This window comes from Colias croceus, chromosome 30, assembly GCF_905220415.1.
Source record: "Colias croceus chromosome 30, ilColCroc2.1".
Lineage (NCBI taxonomy): Eukaryota > Metazoa > Arthropoda > Insecta > Lepidoptera > Pieridae > Colias > Colias croceus.
The window spans coordinates 683,934-706,184 of NC_059566.1; the positions used below are offsets into that span (position 1 = coordinate 683,934).

General features: G+C 34.0%; 1 protein-coding gene across 1 annotated transcript in view; it reads right to left on the minus strand.

Annotated features, from left to right (window-relative positions):
* Window positions 1-5,162: 5,162 nt before the first annotated feature.
* LOC123704718 (nucleolysin TIA-1) overlaps window positions 5,163-22,251 on the minus strand; it is a 41,290-nt gene continuing 24,201 nt past the window's right edge. Inside the window, exons 2-9 of the mRNA XM_045653160.1 lie at window positions 17,092-17,179; window positions 15,378-15,453; window positions 14,376-14,478; window positions 11,343-11,523; window positions 10,258-10,387; window positions 7,464-7,636; window positions 6,031-6,172; window positions 5,163-5,291 (exon numbers count right to left, since the gene is read on the minus strand). Of these exons, the coding sequence (XP_045509116.1) occupies window positions 5,250-5,291; window positions 6,031-6,172; window positions 7,464-7,636; window positions 10,258-10,387; window positions 11,343-11,523; window positions 14,376-14,478; window positions 15,378-15,453; window positions 17,092-17,179 (935 nt within the window). The 3' untranslated portion in view covers window positions 5,163-5,249. The remainder of the gene's footprint in view (window positions 5,292-6,030; window positions 6,173-7,463; window positions 7,637-10,257; window positions 10,388-11,342; window positions 11,524-14,375; window positions 14,479-15,377; window positions 15,454-17,091; window positions 17,180-22,251) is intronic.

Below are 22,251 nucleotides of genomic sequence, written 5' to 3' on the forward strand. Positions count from 1 at the left end.
TTTTAGACAAAGAGGGCGAAGCCGCGGGCGGTAAGCTAGTTTAACATAAAGGTCTATTCAAACTAGAGCGGTATCCGCTACCACCGTGAGTAGCGGTATACCGATGTGCACGCGATTAAATGTCTTACGCAGTATATTATAGACTCTAATCGCGTACCGATCAGAGTACGGTAGCGAAAAGCCGAACCGCACTAGGACAGAATACATAATAGTAGCTAAACGCTACAGAACGGACACTCTCCGCCTCCCGCCAAAATTAAACACTTACCTCACCCCGCACGATCACGCTATAGATTTCCCGCATTTTTCCGTAAGGACGATAAGCAACGAAGATTGACAACATTTGGATTTGTGATTATCGTTGTTCGTAGAAAATGGTTAGAATATATTGTGCCATTTACGGATGTATTTCATCAGAAAAACGCGAATTTATTTACGTTAGTCACAAATGTGCCGACCATAAAGTGTTAACACACTGCACTCTTACTGCACTCTCTACAGTGTGACTGTCAAAACGATAATTTTGTATGGAGTGTCCGGGGTGTGGCACTAGTTTGCATGGGCATACTTTCTACAACCTAGCCAGAGATGTCATTACCTTTAAGTTCCCATCAATTGTAGTATCAGGTTCTACTATCAAGTGAATCATGTTATCATCTATTTGTGAATACAATATTACAGTAACCAAGTTTCACTTTACAAATCGAACTCTATATATATCTGGTTATTTACAGTTTAAATAGTGTCAAGTTATTGCATGGAAGTCTTTTTTGTTATTCAAGGCCATAAAATGATAATTTAGAATCTCTCTAAGAGGATTATACATACTTTAAGTCTGACTTGGTGTTATCTTTCATTCAGATAGACGGTACATGATGAACAAGGAATGAAAACAAATAATTTGGCACGTAATGTGTTAGAACGTATACATCCAAAGTTTTATTGAGAAATCGTGTCATTTAAAATGTCTGCTCCATTTATTTTATAAACTGCAATCGTAAATAAATGTAAAATGCTCAAAAAATCATTGGTCGTTTGGACGTATACCCTCTAACACAACCCACAACAAACAAAGACACAGATAGTAAATTTTATAAGGCATTAACTTTAGTTCTATATCGCCAATTCTAAGTTTAATATTACAAGGATTATAAAATATTTGGTGTTCTTTGGGACTTAAAATTAATTATCTTAACATCAATGGAATGACAACACAAATAATAAACGGAACGAACATAATATAAACACTTAAAATTTCATAACCTATCTAGACGATAATGTTTTCACATCTTGTATATAATATACTTTAATATATATTGAAATTTACCTAGCTAACATGTTTATATTTCTTTTCATCGATTCTTAAATATACTTAGCCGTTAACTATTTGGAAATGTAAGCCTTAACTATGCTTAATAGATCTCCTATCTCAGAAGGAATAGAGTAGCATCAAGAAAGGCAACGAACTGTCGATTGGAGGAATAATAATCCATCCAACGAAACGTGACAGTTGGCGAGAACTTACCTATCTTACATTTAATGGATATACACGTTCTAAAATACCTACCTTGAAAGCGATTATAGGCAAAACGATTCGTAATCTAGCATTTTATATGTAGTTATAGCTAAATTTGTCTATCTAACGGTTTATTATATTTGTGATATCTTTGTCTATGAGGTCGCACCTCAGTTTGACGCGTTTTAAGCATTTCAGAGGTTCTGTACCGTTCCATCCCGCAAGACATCTACGAACGCCGTAATCCCGTCGATAAAATCATTTAAAACACGTCAATAACCACTCTCGATTGACCGGATGTCTGCAATTGACTTAACAATTCGTTCCTTAGCTGTCGAACTAATATAATAATATATAATCTTAATATAAATTTCTAGCGATATGTCTCACAAGATTCGACTACATGCATAAGACGTCGTCTCCACGAATGAGTCTTCGGCAGAGAAGTAGTCGTACAGACAACCTTAACGCTCAAATTACTTGTAATGTCAGTCACTACATAGTACGATTTGGCGTCAGGTTTCCAACAGATAGCAATGACTTAGTAAGTAACTTTGTAAATGCGCTGTATTATGCTTAAGCTATTCGAATATACTTTAAAACTTAAATAATTATCATTTTAAGTATCATTGCATATGACGTCATCAGACACGAGCGTTCAAGAGTCAGTCGTTCCTATACTTGGACGACTGTATATTCAACACATTCGTTACTCCCGAAACTCGCTCGTGGATGTGACAGAGAATAACATATATAGAAACAAATCTACACAAATCAACACCGTCAATATAATATATAAAATACATTTTTTTTTACAAAATACCGATGGCGTATCGGGCCACGTTAAAAAGTTTCAAAAAAGATGTTATCACGTAGATGAGTAGGTGTTCAGAAGCTATGCGTATTGACAGAGTTAGTGCATGAAGAATTTTATCATTTAGTCGAATCGAGTGATCTTCAGTTGTTTGTTTAAGAAAGGATTAGCTTATTAAAACGTTCGTAACATACACAATACTTTTAGGATTTCCTTCTAATCATTAATTACCATTTTCCTGATATTTACCTTCACTAGCCCTGATCTAAATTATATGCTGAGTATTACGACGATCTTTCCGAATTATTTAAAATGTCCGCTTCTTTGTCATGTATATATAAGAGTTCGGGCTCTATTTAGAACTAATACAGGGTGACTGGTAAGACGTCAGACGCATTTTGACAGGAGCTTTTTCTCATGAAACTGAAAAAAATTTGGACTTTGTTTCCTTACAAAGTCCAAATTTTGTTCAGTTTCATGAGTAGAAGCTCCTGTCTAAATTCGTCTAACGTCTTACCTTTCACCTGGTATATTTTATTCCTTCCTTCCTTTTATACATATTTGATAATATCCAAGAATAACTCTGCCAATACGTTCACCTTTAACCAGCTCTCGCGAAAAAAATGAAGACGCGAACATCAAATAATAGCAAAAAGTTTTTAAGTCGATATAACTCTCGACCACACTTCCACTACCTACAGTAAAAGATTAAATACCTTACTTACTAGACAATAAATATATTTCTTTCTTACGATAAATAAACTATTTTTCTCTACACTTCATCTATTTTCGTCAAGTTTGTAGTTCCAAGTATCCATTTATATTAATACACAACCTTTTTTTTATTATATTACTTGAATTGTTCATGAATTTGGCATAACTGACGTCCAGAGAAAAAAACCTACGTGTATAGATCATGCAATTCGTTAATACCTTCCTAGCGTTCGACAGATATAAAATCTTAAAAAATTCTTTCTCACTCATATCGCGTACCTTTACGTAGGTAATCTACTAAACATTTTTCCAAAAATCTACATATTTTTTTCCCCTAATCTTAGTATATACTTGTGCTTAGATGTTTTGGTACCGTATCGAGGTCTCTGTCAAAACTCACAAAGGATTTTCCCGTTAGATGCTGAGTCGCAACCGTATTGGCCCGCGTGTGATTGATATAACCTTAACCTATCCTTAGCGTATCTTATATGTAACAACTATATATTTTCTAAAAGTATTCTTTTATATTCTTAATGCATTTCCCATGCAATCATAAGCAGTAATAGAAATATTTTGATAGTGACTCACATTTGCTTTATATTCAACCAATATTAGTGAAAATATGAACGTGAGATCATTATCCGCCCGCGTTACGCCGCTACAACCCGTCAGTATGTTTCAAACACATCACGATGACTAGAATTCGTCAATTACATAAAATTAAAAAAAAAAAACACAAAATTCTCAAAAAAAAAAATGCAAAACATAACAAAAATATCAATAAAACTTAAATTAAAGATGAGAAAACACAATCAACCGATGTCTTACATTGACAATAGCTTAAGTCTGAAATAATATTTTTCTTAAAGTTTCAACTTAGAGAAATATGAATACAGTAGGTAATTACAATTTTCCTCTTTGAGCAACTGATTAAACACAAAATAACAACCTTACATAGAAAATAAATAATAATTTTAAATTAAACAACTTAATAACTTATACCATTGAGATATACATATGGAGACGACACCGCATACATCACTTATGTTCCGCTCAACATACGCCATATGGCGTAACTACACGCTCCTTTTTTATTTGTTTTAAAGTGAAACGCATCAAATATTTCGTATGTGTTACGATATTGCACAAATAATACAAATAATACGGAAAAGTGCAAAGGAATAACTTTCATCGGTAAGTACCTAACTAGATAATAATTTTTAAAACTTAGTTAGAGCAAAAAAATGGCGCACAGATTTTGTTCGTGGTGTCTCCTCCATACGTAGTAATATTATCTCAATGACTTATACATACATCATAATTATTATCAACTATTTCACAAAATAATCATTAACATTTCACTTCACAATGAAACAACAAAAGTAAGATCTACTCTTCTCTTTAAAATAAACTTTAGAATAACACGAAACATTGAAATTGATATTAATGGCAGTCAAATGCTTTATAAATATAAATTTATAAAGAATAGAAAAAATTGGTGTGTCCCTTAGACACATAAAACTGAAAGAATAGAATAAATTCGATCGCTCTGGCGGGTCACGAGTGGCTGAGTTGGTGAGGCATCCGCCCCGGAATGGCGCGAAACGATGCGGGTTCGAGTCCCGCTGAGTGATCCAATTTTTTCTATTCTTTATAAATTTATAACACGAAACATTGTGAAAATATATCGATACATCATCGATGTATGATTGAGTGATATTATAACCTGGTGAAAGTACGAAGTGAGATCTATTACAATAAATCAACAAAATCATCAATATATTGAACTAAATAATATAAACTGATGATAGCAGTTCGTTATATCCACTCTTTTTTTAAAAAAAAACACAGTGTACAGAAGTAATACATCATCAATGTATATGTTACAGTCAAATCGGTTTATCAGATAAAATCAGTCAATAAGGATATTGACTGGTTCAGGGTTTTGACTGTCAGTGTGTAAAAATAAGTAACAAATGATCAATTTACAGAAATGTTGTGACACAATGACCGGAAAAATATCGTTAGATCCAATCTTCTTTCAAAAAAAAAAAAAACCAAAAAAAATATCAACAGTGTGTAAAAATAAGTAACAAATGATCAATTTACAGAAACGATGTGACACGATAATCTGGTGGTAGTAGTACGTTAGATCCAATCTTTCTGACAGCAGCAAGGGTCGGGCGGCGCGGGCGCACGTTGCCCTCACACGAGCAAACTCGGCGCCAGCCATTCGTCCTCACCGATCTGGAAGGTTATGTTCACTTGAAAGAAGAAAACGTGTTAAATTAAATCCGGAAGGGAGCTAGCAAAAATAGTACTTTAAGAAAGTTTTGTACTTAAATTGGGTTCTGTTTTTGACGTGATAACGTCTTTAAAATCGTTTGAGTCGGGTGACATGTTCAGAAACTTGTGTCACACCAAAACCTCACGAGCGCGATCGCAGATATCACGAGAGAGAGACGGACCGATCTCCCGTCTCATCTCGAGCGCTGATAATAATAAGACGTTATCACGTAAACATCTCGATCGTAACCCTACTTTACAAACAACCAATTTTTTCGACGGGGATGATATCATATTTTGTTATTTTAATGAAAATGCTACGTCAAAGCAGATATGTACAAGTGTAGAAGTTTTTCAGTTAAGTGTACTAAAAATAGGCCTCGCTTCATTCGCATCTATTATAAATTAATTTTGATGACAAACATATTTATTGTTAAATAGCTTTGATCTGCAGAACTAATCAAGATAAAATTTAAACTTAAATAAGATATCTTGTTCTTTATAACAAATACTTGTTTGATACAAAAATATTTCATTGTTACCATAGTAAATAAATAGAAGTTTCGTGTAATTACGAGTCAATTTTATAAGCCACTATTCTAAGTTACTACTTATAAATATGTCAATTTGAAATCATCAAGTCTTACAAAATTGAATAATGTAAATCATTATTTTAGTAACAAATCTATCGAAAACTCACTGGCTGCACTTGAAAGTGCTGCACCGGGTAGTGCAGCACCTGCGGCGGTTGGGACATCGCAGCGACGCCGCCCACACCGCCCACACCGCCAACACCGCCCACACCGCCGCCCAGAGCCCACGGCAGTTGGACTCCGCCCATACTGGAATTATTTGTAAGGAATTATGTTACTTATGTTAATTATGTTGGAGGAGGCCTTTGCCGATTGGCAAACAGATCTTCAGAAAATAAAGAAACACCAAATTTTATAATAATTATTAATTAATATAGTGAATAGTTTGTTAGTTTTGCAATTGTTTCATTTTCATTGAATGTATGTATTAGACTTAAGTTTGATCTGAAATAAAAGGCTATCTTATGTTACTTATAGCATTTATTTATTAAGCTATTGCATAGCTTCTATCGCGGGCCTTGGCCCTTGAGCGCGAGGACAGAATCCAGAAATTCCATAACGAAAAAACCTCACGCTCCCCATTCCGACGGGCGGAGGTGTGGCTTGAAGGCATAGCATGCAATAGCGCAACCGCCCCAGTCCCCGAGTGACACACGTCTTTTTATTAGCTTTTTTGACCAAGGCTGCATATTCAAAGGTGATATCGATAGAAATGTGATGTTTCACTGTGGTAAAAAGTTGCATATGCTCACATCAAATTCAAATTCAAATAAATTTATTGCATACTCATACATTTTACATATTAGAAACCTTATGCAGGTATTGTGCAATACAATTATGTTTAAATTACATTAATATTAATATTGTCACATACATTTCAATTTTCCAATACACAGATTACAAATTAATCATAATAATAATGTACAATTTAGATATTTCCGGGATTATACATTATAAATATTCGTAGATAACTTAGTTGAAGACGTAAATATAAAAACTCGTATAGATACAATCATGTTAGAAGTTAGAACGTCGTGACAGGAAAGGAAAACAAAAAAAGTTTTCTGTTTAAGTTTTCATTTGCATTAAACACTATTATCAAATTTAAATGCTGTAAGAATACCTACCATAAAAATAAGCTGAATTCATAGCATTGTGTTATTCTATTTCTAATCTAAAGAGCTATTAAGAACCAGACATACATCTTAAGTTGGGTCTAAGTAAAAACAAAATCTTCCGTAGCGTCTTTGAGTATTAATGAATTATTTACCAACTTCTTGGACAAATGAAATTATTGCATTTCATTTCAACTTCACAATTATCTGTATACCAAATCACACGAGCAAAGTGACTTACTTCCCCTTAACAGACACTAAGCAAGTGACAATGGACACTCTCTTAGAATAAGTTATTTAGAAATTTAGGTTAACATAAAATTACTTATAAGTCTTGTAGGCTAGCTTGTAATTTGTATAAGGTGCTATTTTAATTAGCAACCTTATATAATAATAAAAAAAAAAATTCAACTTCAAAAACTCACCCCATATACTGTTGCTGATAACCAGCAAACTGTCCATACGAGTACCCCTGAACCCCCTGCATGCCCTGCAGGAACCCGCCCAGTTGTTGCGGGTAAGTGTTGTACCAGTAGGAGGCGGGTGGAACTCCGCCGGTGTAGGCGGCCCCGAATGGGGAGTACGCTGTACCACCGAGCTGAAAGGAGAAATACATTTTTGGCATTGAGATATACATATGGAGACGACACCGCCTACATCACTTATGTTCCGCTCAACATACGCCATATGGCGTAACTGCACGCTCATTTTCTATTTGTTTTAAAGTGAAACGCATCAAATAAGCCTTCGTGCAGTGTGTTACGACACACTGCACGAAGGCTTATTTGATGCGTTATTTGATGCACAAATAATACAAATAATACGGAAAAGTGCAAAAGGAATAACTTTCATCGGTATAAGTACTTAACTAGATAATAATTTTTAAAATCTGTGCACTATTTTTAGTTAGAGCAAAAAAATGGCGCACAGATTTTGTTCGTGGTGTCTCCTCCATACGTAGTATTATTATCTCAATGATTTTTGGCTTTAAATGCTTACTCTGCCAAACTGAAAGGAGAAATATTTTTTTAGTTTTATGGCTGTTAATGCTCTAGAAGAGATGGCTTGAAGCAATAAGGCCGCCTATTGTACATTTGCCGTGTAAAGTTTTCCATGTTATTTTTCGGTTGTTATTACCAATGTTACAATAAAGTGTCAATTATAATATATAACTAGCTTTCCACCCGCGGCTTCGCCCGCGCAGTCAAAGAAAAACCTGCATTGTTCCCGTTCCCGTGGGATTTCCGGGATAAAACCTATCCTATGTCCTTTCTCGGGTATCAAAATATCTCTATACCATTTTCATACAATTTCGTGCAAATTGGTTCAGTAGTTAAGGCGTGATTGAGTAACAGAAAGACAGAGTTACTTTCGCATTTATAATATTAAGTATGGATAACATAAATACATAAATGATTACATACAAAGGAATAAAATTGTAAATTATTATTTTTATGTATTTTGAACATTCAAAAGCGGTTCTAAACGAAGTCTAGTTGAATAAATAAAATGTTTAAGTTTGAATAGGAAAGAAAGAATATGTGTGCCGAGCACACGTGTCAGAAGTGAAACTTCTTTGGCAAGATTCAATGATAACAAAATCTTCGCCTTTCTCCATGACGTGAGTATATTCCATGACCTTGAAATTTTACTTTCAACGCGCCTTAATAAGTTTCACTTCAAAAATTGATCATCACGTGGGATTTGTCGTAGGGAAAAAAAATAATCAAGAAAATTCAAGACAGGAAATAATTATTTTATGGGTTATTTTTGTTTTAAAGTTTTATTCTAAACGTTATTGTATTCACAAGGTAACGTGTATATTAACATACAAGCTTGTAGTCTCATGACCTCATTGGAAATAGGGCAAATATATTTATCATCTATTTCTCTAAGGATTTTCTTTATCGTAAGTAGGTTACCAGTTTTCTATACTATGCAGACATTTTTATTTTATTACATATCTAAAAGGTATCAATGTATTGGTTACATTTACGACAATTTGGTTTAACGCATTAAACTCAGGAACTAGAGGTCCAATTTTAAAAATTCGTTCACCGTTAGATAGCCCATTTATCGACGAAGGATCAAGGCTATATCATCACACTCAGAACAAAAGGAGTGGAGCAATATGAGTCAAACCAGGGGTCAAAACTAGTATTACATCAGTATTTAGATTGACAGAATACAAAATATTTACTTATTAAATTTCCGTGCATGTTATATTAACCCCATTTCCAGTAATAATGAAATAGCCAAAACAACGGTCTTCAATTTTGTGTGACATTGATATGGGTCTTACGTTTGATCAATATTAAAACAATCCTTTATGAATATTTCTCTTGTAATAAATATTATGATACAATTTATTGAAGTTAAACTTCTTTATCGGGGTTGGTTACGCGTGACATTTTTCCGTTACGCGCCATCTTTTTCTTATCCCTACCACGCGTGATTCGACGTATTTCTGTAAAGTTGCATATAGTAAATTATTTTTTGAAAAATAAGGTCATAAAGAAGTTTCACTTCTTACGTGTGTACACTAGTACACGCACACTTTTTTACACTAGTTTCATTTCTGTGTGTTTACACACGAAATAAACGAACATAGGTATATCCTTATGATATTGGGTTTAAAAATCGAGAAATTGAAATCGTATGTATTTTCAGTATTCCAATTCTGAAAACGTTGTTTATTGAAAGATGTAGTATGAAAATTTGTGTATCTTTACACAAATTCTCATACTAATAAAATTATTCCATTATTGGAACGAAGTTCCTTATCGCGTGTTGTGAAAGAGCGCTAGACGGAAAAAATTCTTACGAAAAGTTTTGACGACACTTTTTGCTAGAGTAGTGCGGCGTGCGCGTGGTTCTCTGTCTGTCTCTCTCTAACTTAACACTTCGTTCCATCCGGATGTCCCTTGACATCGCTCAAGTTTTTCTTGAGCGCTATCAGCAAAATATTATAACTCATTGTTTTATTATCCTAAAACGGTCATATTTATTTTTTAATTTCCTATTTTTGCTAAGTTTTTAGCTTTGTTAAAATGCAATAATTGGCTAGATAACGTGCTCTAAACCGATGCACTCTTTTGAGTGTTTTGTTACTTTCTATTTGTAATAAATAATAAGAATCGACTACCATTTGTAATATCGTGATGTCCGTATCTTCCTTTCTATTTTCCTCTGCATAATAATATTATCTTCAATACACACCTGTCCCTGTGCCTGCGCATTATTAGGGTCTCCAGATTCCTTCCCCCAGGAACATTTAACTGGTTGTCCATTTATGTCTGTGTTGTGGACGGCCACTATAGCGTGGGTGGCGCTTTCCTTTGTAGAGAACCTGAAATGTTTAGTTGTTTATTAGATTTTATACATTTTAAATCAAAATCCAGGATTTACATGAACTATATTTATTTTGTTATTTTCACATTTTCAAAATAACATGAATCTACAGATATTAGAACATAGGCAATACAAGTGATAACTGCGTTAAAAACAACCGACTTCAAACTTGCACTTGCAAAATTTACACTACCTACAGACAAAAATGCTCATAAAATAAAAACTACTGGGCCTATCCGAATAAAATTTTTATGGGACCAATTCGACACCATCCCGCATCGAACAAAAAAAGAATCACGTAAATCGGTTCAGAAACCTCGGAGTAATCGGTGTACATACATAAAAAAAAAATATATACCGGCCGAATTGATAACCTCCTCCTTTTTTTTTGAAGTCGGTTAACAAATAAGTACAATCTACAGATACAAAGGCAATATAAATAAGATATGACAAGTAAATAATTGATGTTTGTTAAAAATAATTTTGTACGTGCTGATCCTGAGGAGAGTTATAGTCGATATTTTTAAGGTAGCTGCTTTTGAGTCTATGGTTATGTGATCATCTACGCATGTTCTGGAATTGGTATTATGTATTTTTCTATTATGGTGTTTCTTTCTATATTTATACTAATTATTGATAAGTATTTGTTGTTTTTAGATTACGTAATGATTGTCTCAAATTCAAATGAAAATTAAAAATTTATTTATTTTTCCGAATTTTTAACAAAATTACACATAAATTGTTAATCCCTGTAACCCACTAAGAAAACCTGTGCGAGATCAACCAGTGAACCTGTTTATGTAAGTAATAATTGTCAGTGTCAGTATGCGCCATTATGCGCATATATATCTGCGTAACTGATTGACTGTATCCATGTTTTTGAATTTGTTAAAGTCTAAATCTGTTTCACAATCTTCTGTATGTATGTACATTTCTACCTCTCATAGAGTTACCTGATAAAAGCATATCCCTTATCCTTGAAGACCCGTATCTCCTGGATAGTGCCGAAGGGTTGGAAGGTCTTTTGCACCAGCTCCTCAGAGAGCCCGGTGGTGAGACCGCCGCAGTACACAGTGCAGTTGGTTGGAGAACTCTGGTTGTATACTTCGTCGAAAGTTAGGGGCTTGGAGTTGACTGTAGAATTATAAATGTGAATCGTTGTTAGGATGTGTTATAGCTAAATCTATACTAATACTAGCGGTCCGCCCCGGCTTCGCCCGTGGTACATATGAAAAATAGATGTTGGCCGATTCTCAGACTTACCCGATATGCACAGAAAATTTCATGAGAATCGGTCCAGCCGTTTCGGAGGAGTATGGCAACGAAAACTGTGACACGAGCATTTTATATATTAGATTATAAAGCTGAAGAGTTTGTTTGTTTGTTTGAACGCGCTAATCTTGGGAACAACTGGTCCGATTAGAAAAATTCTTTCAGTGTTAGATGGCCCATTTGTAGAGGAAGGCTATATACGCTAAGACCAACAGGAGCGAAGCCACGAGAGTGAAACCGCGGAGCACAGCTAGTAGCTTATAAACATCTTTGAATTGGCAGGACAATCAGCACAAACCAGTATCAGTAAAAATGATTTTACCCTTCTTTCTAATAAAATGGAAGCATTAGATTTGCAGGTATATACTGCTAAAATTGGAGTTACGAAACGTTTTGTAACGGACCGGAAGTGAACAGGAAGATTACGCGCGCAAAGAAAAAAACCGCTTCAAAATCCGTTGCGTAGTTTTAAAGATTTAAGCATACAAAGGGACAGAGAAAGCGACTTTGTTTTAGACTATGTAGTGATGATGCGAAATGGAATTTAAAGAAATAATATGTCAATCATTTTATTAGTAACTTAGAGAAATAATATTTCATCTTTTGATTATTATATTTATTTTAGATGAAGATGATGTAGTGAAATTGTATAAAATATAAGTTTTTTTTACAAATTTGGGTTTACATGGTCCTTAAACTCCTTGAATACAATAATTAGATTTAAGTGTTAATAGATAAACATTTTTAGCTATTATAATTTCTACGCAAGTATCTATCTATTCTACATAATACGTATAACTAGATTCCTTTTGAGTTAATTTCTTAAGCAATGTTACTTTTACATTTTAGGCAGCTGAAACGCGTTTTCTTTGTTAATCCATACTAATATTATAAATGCGAAAGTAACTCTGTCTGTCTGTTACTCAATCACGCCTAAACTACTGAACCAATTTTCATGAAATTTGGTATGGAGATATTTTGATACTCGAGAAAGGACATAGGCTACTTTTTATCCCGGGAAAATGACGCAATCCCGGAAATCCCACGGGAACGGGAACTATGCGGGTTTTTCTTTGACTGCGCGGGCGAAGCCGCGGGCGGAAACCCAGTAATTTATATACTTGAATATTATGAGAGCTTCTATCAAAAGTTCAAAACATTTTAAATAATACCATCCACTTTTTCCTCATATTCAACGGTTTTAACATCTCCATACAGTTCCAAAAATTCAAAACTAGGGAGGCACGTAATTACACACTGGGCTTATCTTAAGAAGTTCAGAGATGTTCTGTATTGTCATTATACCCCCTCGTGGGGCACGGGACTTATAATATTATGTTGTTTTCAAATTGTTTCCTTTTAAAAGTATTAAAGCCATGATTAAAGTTACATTTTGGGAGTTCATTGCTTGGTTATGTGAACGGCTGAACGGTTTGTGATGACATGCTTTAAAAAACGTAGCTGTCCCGGCAATGGTTGCTCTGTCTTATCACTATCCTATCCGATATTCACACAAAATTTGATGAAAATCGGTCCAGCCGTTTCGGAGGAGTATGGTAACTAACATTGTGACGAGAATTTTATATATAATTATAGAGAAGAGATAGTTCGCAGAGTTAGAAAAATATCTGTTATCAAAATCTAATATATAAAATTCCCGTGTCACAATGTTAGTTACCGTACTCCTCCGAAACGGCTTGACCGATTTTCATCAAATTTTGTGTGAATATCCTCCTCCAAAACGGCTGGACCGATTCTCATGAAATTTTGTGTGCATGTCGGGTAGGTCTGAGAATCGGCTAACATTATTTTTCATACCCCTAAGTGATGAAGAGAAGGTAGAACAACGTTTTCCGGGACAGCTAGTAATTTTTAATATCATCATGTACACGCTAAAACCAATAGCAGCGGAGCAATGCGGGTAAAACCGCGGGGCACAGCTAGTTAATAATGTAACGTAATGAGATGAGAGCAAATCTAGTAATTAATAAATTAATTACGTTTTTAGAAAACTCAATATTTATATTTACTAAGAAATCTAATTTTCTGAATTATTCAAGCTTATTTGCCTAATTTTCGATTCCGTTTTATCTCCCTTTGAGAATATTTAATATGTATTTCATATATACGAACTAAGTTCCCTTACTTAGCTTAAGTTAGAAATATATTACTTATTTACTTTAATAATTACAGTAATTAATATAATCGAGAAATTTTGTGTATTACAATTTACATATATTTTACACTCAAAGACCGAAAATGCTTCAGCGAAAAAAAAAAACTAAAAAGCCGATACTTTAATAAGGTGATGATAAAGTCATCATCATCATGAGCCCATATACGTTCCCACTGCTGGGACACAGGCCTTTCTTATGAGATCAGGCCATAATCCATCACGCTGGCCAAGTGTCGCATGTCGTCGAACTTTTGATTCTTCGACATGTCGGTTTCCTTACGATGTTTTCCTTCACCGTTACCGTGCTCTACCAATAATTTGCGAGGAGGTGTAGCGAGGAATGTGTTTGTAAATAACCAATCATATCGCTTCACTTAGTTTGAAGTTTAAAGCATTTAGCGTTTGAAGCGATACTATTAGTTATTTACAGGCACATTCCTCGCTACACGTCCTCACACATTGGCGGAAAAGCACCCTAAAACTGTGATGATGATGATGATGAAATATATAAATAGATAATGAAATTTAAGTGACTTACGTTCATTTTTAGGTGCGGGAGGTTTCCTGGTAGCCCAGTTGGTCCGGATCGACCGGGAACCAAGCCATTGGCCATTCATAGCAGTTATAGCTGATTCAGCCTCCTGTTGATAAAATGGTTTTTCAAATGAACATTTATTCGTTTTAATATTTATACTGTCCAGCCTTTTCTGCAACATTTATGCTGTATCAATAAGCTGTTCCTTGAAGTAAAGTTAAAGTTAATTTATTGAATAAATTTAGATTGTACCTACATTATCTATGTCATACTTATTTAAAAAAAATATTGTTCTCCAATGCCGTTTACTGTATTTGGTATAACAGCAATTTTTTTGGATATAAATCATAAACGTTTTGTATTATTTTCTTTATTATTAATAGAATTACCTTATTAATTATTCAATATTTTTAAGAACAGAAGAAATCGTGCATACAGCATACCTAAGGATTATTCGATTCATTTGCCGTACCTACCGTGGCGTAGCCAAACATTTTTATTATTTTTTTTAGCTGAAGTCTTTAGCTCCTGATTTTGCGCTTGCGCTTGAAATTGAAAGTATTTATTAAACTGCAGTTTAAGTAGCTCTTGAAAATTATACATAACAATAGAACAAGATTATAAAAAATTTTGTCCTAATTAAATTCTTAAAACAGCATCATTCCAGTCACTTGGTGCAAGTATATTTATATGCATGATTAAGCTGTTTTAATATTTGTTATCACTTTGTATTAATTTCATAAATTTATGTTAACGCTTGTGTGTAAGCTGTGGTCACATATAACCGGTTGTGCATACGCCAACTTATATATAAAAAAACTGTATTTAGCCTAAGTACACATGTAACGACCTTTTGTGATCCGTAAATAAAGAAAAGAAAATAAATTAAATTGGAAGTGGCTTTGAAATTAGTAGGTACAGAACTGTACATACAGTAGATTTTGTTTTACATACAAGCTTATTTGCTCTGACTTTGTTTTAGCCTAGTTAATATTATTTACTTACTGATTTCTTCAAAAACGAAACGAAGCCATATCCCTTTGATTTTAACGTTTGCGGATCTCTCACTACTCGGCAGTCCCTGTAATAAATAAATTATCACCATCAAATCACATTTTTACTAGTCAAGCTAAAATAATTAAAAATATTCAAGCTGGTCCATTAGTGCTTGGTGACAAACACTGTGACCAGTAAAAATCCTATCCTACTAATATTATAAATGCGAAAGTTTGTGAGGATGTGTGTGTTTGTTACTCTTTTACGCAAATACTACTGATCCGATTACAATGAAATTTAGCTAATCTATATGTATAGAGGGTAGCTTGGATTAACACATAGGATAGGTTTTATCCCCGAAATCCCACGGGAAAGGGAACTATGCGGGTTTTCCTTTGAAAACGCGGGCGAAGCCGCGAGCGGAGATCTAGTATTTAACATAAATAGTAATAAAAAAATTAATGAAATACAACCTTGTCGAAAGTCATACATATAATATTATGTTAGTTTAATTTGAAAAAGCGTGAAATAGGGGATGATTACATAAAAATGGAGTCAAGTTAGCTATAAAAGATCAATAGGCACATAAATCAATATAAAATATTCAAACAGGGAGACCCTTATCAGTTTATTCAAGAATCGTAAAATTTCATAGCGCCATTAACCGGCTATGAGTGTGAAAGAGATGGTGCTGTGTGAGCTAGATGGTTATATGTTGAACTGTTTATATTTTTTTGATTGTATCTGTATTTTTGCACAGATTGTACGTAAACAATGTTTCTTTTTTAAATACCTATGTCAGAAATAGGAAACCGATATTAATGAAATTTTACATACTCGTAGAGATAGTTGTGGAAGAATGATAATATTTTTCTCTTCGTTGTCAGTTTAAATGTTTCAGATATTACGTTTTATTTATACAATCTAACATAAAGGAAAACGTGTTTGTTAGTTTGTTTGAATGAGATCTCAAGAACTGCTGGTTCGAATTGAAAACCCAGGATCAAAATATTCTTACTTACTATTTTTGAAAATCAATTTCTAATTGAATGAAATATAATAGTTTTTGTCTGTGATTTTTCCTCAATATATGTAGTTTTCATAAGCGGATTCAATCGCTTCAAGTGTACACACACATGGCTTGGCGCCAAAATGTCTTTTAGTTTTTCTTTCATATAATAAGTAGTTTATCATGAACAAAGATTCATCTATATTGTGTCTATATGTAGATATTTATGCGCGTTTTTTATCCTTATCTATCTTATAAGGAATAATATGTATGTATATATCTAATCAATTGCAGAAGTCGTTATATATTATGTGACTGAAGAAAGAACGAAAAAAGGAGGGGAAATTATTTCTCATTTCTATTATCTTTGTGTCTACGTAATAAATGCAAGCGAAGAATATAATTTATTTATTACTAGCTTACCGCCCGCGCCTTCGCCCGCTTTGTCTAAAACCTAATAACTTATGTACTAAAACCTTCCTCTTGAATCACTCTATCTATTAAAAAAAACGCATCAAAATCCGTTGCATAGATTTAAGCATACAAAGGGACATAGGGAAATAGGGACAGAGAAAGCGACTTTGTTTTATACTATGTAGTGATGATGATAAATAGAGTTCCATATTTTTTCGAATTCTGCTTAAAATATGTTAATCATAATATTAAATTAAGTAGCTATAATAATATCATAAATAAATAATAAAGAATACTTACGAAATCTCGCCAAAAGGTGCGAACGCGTCCCGAAGACTCTGCGTCTCGATCTCGGGACTGAGGTCACCAACGAAGATGTGATAGTGTTCTGAAACAAGATATAATCGTAAATACATAAAATACAAACCTATACCTTGTTTAAAAGAATGTCGTGTTAGGGCCGGCGCAGATATTATGGCGGAGCGCAGCTCAACGCATTTGTCATTGTCAAGCTATTATCGACATTGTGCTCATTAGAATAACAACAATTTATGCCCGAGAAACATCGACGCGTCACATGCGAAAGGAAACATACAAACAAGATAATTTATAAACAAATCACTGTCTTACAAAACAACTAACAAAAAGTCCTTGGCCGCGTCTGTGTCTCTGTGTATGTTCGCAAATAACTCAAAAACTACTGCATCAATTTTCAGTTTGTTTTCACCAACTAATAGAATTGTTTTCAAGGAAGATTTTGGTATATAATATAGTACACAACGCCGGCAAAGCCGTGGTTGAAAAGCTAGTACATAATATAATATGCTATATTTTAATAAATTAACCTATCTACAAAGGAATGGTTTTAAATTTAATTATAGTACTCAACCACGCAAAATAGTATCATGATTTTAGACTAAACATGATGGAATAACATACATCGTATATATTTTAATTCAATCCTATCTGAGACAACCACATGCTGAGAAGTCATCAAGTCTTTTTGTCTAGACGAATATATAGGTCATTCTAGTGTACATTAGATTTATTTAGGCTCCGTGCAGACAGAGAGCGTTCTGCGTACCGCGTTCTGCGTTCCGCGTTCTTTGTGATGCGAAGGATCTATAGCGTCGGCGCACACAGAACGCAGTCAGACCGCGGCGCTGCGCTATAGCACAAAGAACGCGGAACGCAGAACGCGGAACGCAGAACGCGGTACGCAGAACGCTCTCTGTTTGCACGGAGCCTTACCTAGTATACAGCGAGACAGTATGAAAATACAAGTCTGCGTTAGTCTAGCTATAGATTACGTATAGTAATCAAACTTCGTTTTTATAATATGTATTAGCTGTCCCGGCAAATGTTTTTCAGCCTTACATTTGTCACTTAGGCCTGCAAACTTATTTACCTACCTTATTCTTGAGAATCGGTCCAGCCGTTTCGGAGGAGTATGATAACTAATATTGTGACACGAGATTTTATATAATTATATAGAGAAGACAAGAAGATTACTAGCTAGAACGCGGCGACAATCGTTTGATATCCGTCTTAAAAGTAAGCGTAATCAAAACTATTATCTATCTCTACACCTTTTTCATAGCGATCCCATCTGCTATTTGCGTCAAAATGTAATAATGACATTTGGAAACATACGGACAGACAGAAATACTTTTTTACGATTAAGTGATGAAAAACAATATTTTTCATAATCTTAAAACAATATACATTTTTCAAAACATCCAAAACATTACAATCAAATTCACAAGAATTACATCTAAGCCAAAAACGACGAAATATATTTCTGAACGATTTTTTCTTGTTCGAGATTAAAGAAATAAATATCCAACTAAATATAACTAAACTAGAATTATGCTGTCTGTACAGTATACTGTACATAATAAATACGAATGAATACAAATTCGCTATCCATACCTATACAGCAGTACTACGTACTTAAGCTAGGGTTGCCAAACGCGAAAAATTTTCAAGTGCACTTGACAGGACGGTCACGCTGCATTTTGTATAAAGTTTTAGGTTTTCAACTGGTTATTAAAGTTGTTGTATAATTGTAGAGTTTTATTGTTTGATAACAATAGGTTTTAAATGTTTTAAGGTTAATTATAAAACTTTAAAATAACGTTACTTTACTTGTGTATGTTATATTTGTTTGAAAACTAGAACTTTATCCGTGGTATTGTTTTTATGTAAATCGTTATGCTCAAAACGTTTCGTATTTTTATATAAATAACTAGCAGTTCGCCCCGGCTTCGCCCGTGGTACGTTTTCTCTACATAAGAACCATCTTCGTACTTCAAGGAATATAATAAAAAAAGAATTAACGAAATCGGTTCAGCCGTTCTCAAGTTATGCGCTTACCAACACATTTTGGGATTCATTTTTATATTATAAAGAATTATCGTAAAAAAATTTGTTTGAATTATAAAAAATCGACCGTTAATAGCACACCACTACGTATATACTAACGACACATACATACATACATACATAAATGACCCGGGATATAACTAGCTGACCCGGCAAACGCCAGGACACCCTTCTCACTTAGGGATATTAAAATAGATTACGACCTATTCACAGTCCTACCGAATACATAAAAAGTTACATAAAAATCGGTCCTTCCGTTTTTGAAGAGTCAGTAACAAATACAGTCACTCTTTTTGTAGGTTTTAATTCAAGCGGAGACAAAAAAAAATAAAAACATGATTAAACTCTGTTTAGTCGTTTTGAGTATTATAAGTGGTGTAACTAACATGAGTTTCACAACATAAATAGTAGGTGTCAGTCTGCCCTTATGAGTATGTTTTGATCTCAAAAATACACAACAGATTTTGATGCAGTTTTTGTGATAGATAGAGTGGTTCAAGAAAACGGTTTTAGTATAATATAATTTGTTAAGTTTTAGACAACACGCGTGATGCTGCGGCCGAAAGCTAGTATATAATATTATACTTAATGAACACACTCTTTTAAATTATCTTCCCAGCGCAAAACCGGAAATCTAGTACATATACAACTTAAAAACCATACCCCTTTTTTCGCAGTCGCGGTCGGTGAAAAAATAACAAGCGACAGCCCTAGTCTCATTAAAAGTAATCAATAGTAGTTAGGACGTCTGTCTCTCTCGCACCCGCTGATACATCGTATTTGCATCTCTATCCAATATGGAGGGTTTAATTCATGTCATTATAGAGTTGCATCAATTCATATTGAGTTTATTTTTTATCTGTATTGCATTTTTTTATTTTTTATCTGTATTGCATTTTTTTCTTATTTCTTACTTGTTTGCTTTGCTTTAGACTCTGATAAAATAGGGAAATAAGTTTTATATCAAATTATGTTAGAGATATAAGTATCACATTTCTGATTTTATTCATTACTAGCTGTGCTCCGCAGTTTAACTCGCATTGCTCCACTCTTGTTAGTCTTAGCGAGATGATATATAGCCTTCTTCGATAAATGGGCTATCCAACACCGAAAGAATGTTTCAAATCGAACCAGTAGTTCCCGAGATTTGCGCGTTCAAACAAACAAACGCTTCAGCTTTATGATATGTATAGTAAATATTATTTCCCAATATTTCACACTTTGCAGCGTCAATTTCCAAATCTATATCTACTAATATTATAAAGCTGAAGAGTTTGTTTGTTTGTTTGAACGCGCTAATCTCGGGAACTACGTCTGATTTGAAACATTCTTTCGGTGTTAGATAGCCCATTTATCGAGGAAAGCTATAGGCTATATATCATCACGCTACGACCAACAGGAGCGGAGCCACGGGGGTGAAACCGCGCGGAGCAGCTAGTGTATAATACTTGCGTTAAATCAAACATAAGAAATTACTATCGCATTTCTATTTAACATATCCTACTAATCACTATAATATAGTGCATTATTAACTATAGCATAACAAAAAAATCGCTGTCGCTGTCCGTCCGTCTGTATATTCTTAAATCTTTAAAACAGATTTTGAACGGTTTTTTTAATAGATATCTTCGGCTACGTCCGCTTTGTCTAAAACCTAATAAATTATAAACCTTCCTCTTGAATCACTCTATCTATTAAAAAAACCGCGTCAAAATCCGTTGCGTAGTTTTAACGATTTAAGCATATGCATACAAAGGGATATAGGGACAGAGAAAGCGACTTTATTTTTAACCAACTTCAAAAAAAGGAGGAGGTTATCAATTCGGCCGGTATGTTTTTTTTTATGTATGTACAGTGTACACCGATTACTCCGAGGTTTCTGAACCGATTTACGTTATTCTTTTTAATGCGGGATGGTGTCGAATTGGTTCCATAAAAATTTTATTCGGATAGGCCCAGTAGTTTTTATTTTATGGGCATTTTTGCAAGTGCAAGTTTGACGTCGGTTGTTTTTAACACAGTTATCACTTGTATACTATGTAGTGACTAGTGATATGCGTGGATCAATATACGCGTCGTTACGCATAAACAGCTGATCGTATCTGTATAAAATTTGTCACAGAGATATATTATAGTCTGCATTAGCATACAGACTGTTTATCCGATAAGCAAGTAAATCCGGAGACTGGCGTGTATATTTGTGTATAGGGCACATAATATTTTATTATTAAATTAAGTTAACTTTTTACATTAGTAGGATGTAAAAGAAAGTCGTGTGAGTTATAACTCAAGAACGGCTGAATAGAGTTTGATTATTTTTGGTTAGTTTGATTCGTCTGCACAGGTATACCTAGTCTGAACAACGTTTGCCGATATAGCTAGTTACTAATCAAAATTTGAAAGAAAAAGATACGACGCATGCAGAGCCGGGGCGAACAGCTAATAAATATAAAGTTTTAGTTTGCATAAAATTGGCTTTATTTTTAGCTAGCGGTCCGCCCCGGCTTCGCCCGTGGTACCTACATGTTTACGTTTTTACTTTTTTTTCATAAGAACCATCCTCGTACTTCAAGGAATAGATTCCGCAGCGCACGCGATGACACAATTTTTATTAAGGAATTTTTTACACCTTGGGTTACATTATTGCATTTTTGGTAAGGATCTCTATTTTTTTTTTTTGAAAATGCAATATAGCCTATGTTGCTCAGTGAAGATGCAGCTAATGGTGAAAGAATTTTTAAAATCGGTCCAGTAGTTTATGCGTGAAAACCATACATACATACATACATACATAATTACAAACCTTTCCTTTTTATAATATTAGTATAGACAAAGTAGCTAGATTGAAGCCATTTGCTCGAAAACTAGTTTAAAAATAATACCCGATAGCAGTTTGAGGACCGCTCTAAACATTCTAAACGATAATTCAATTAATTATTACAGGAGTTTACGTTTTTTAAGGTCAAGCATTTTACATGTAATAAAAAAATATGTAGAATTTTTCAAAATCCAAAACCTTAACATTTTTACACGAATATTATTTCAGGTAATTAATTAATGAAACTCGTATTAATT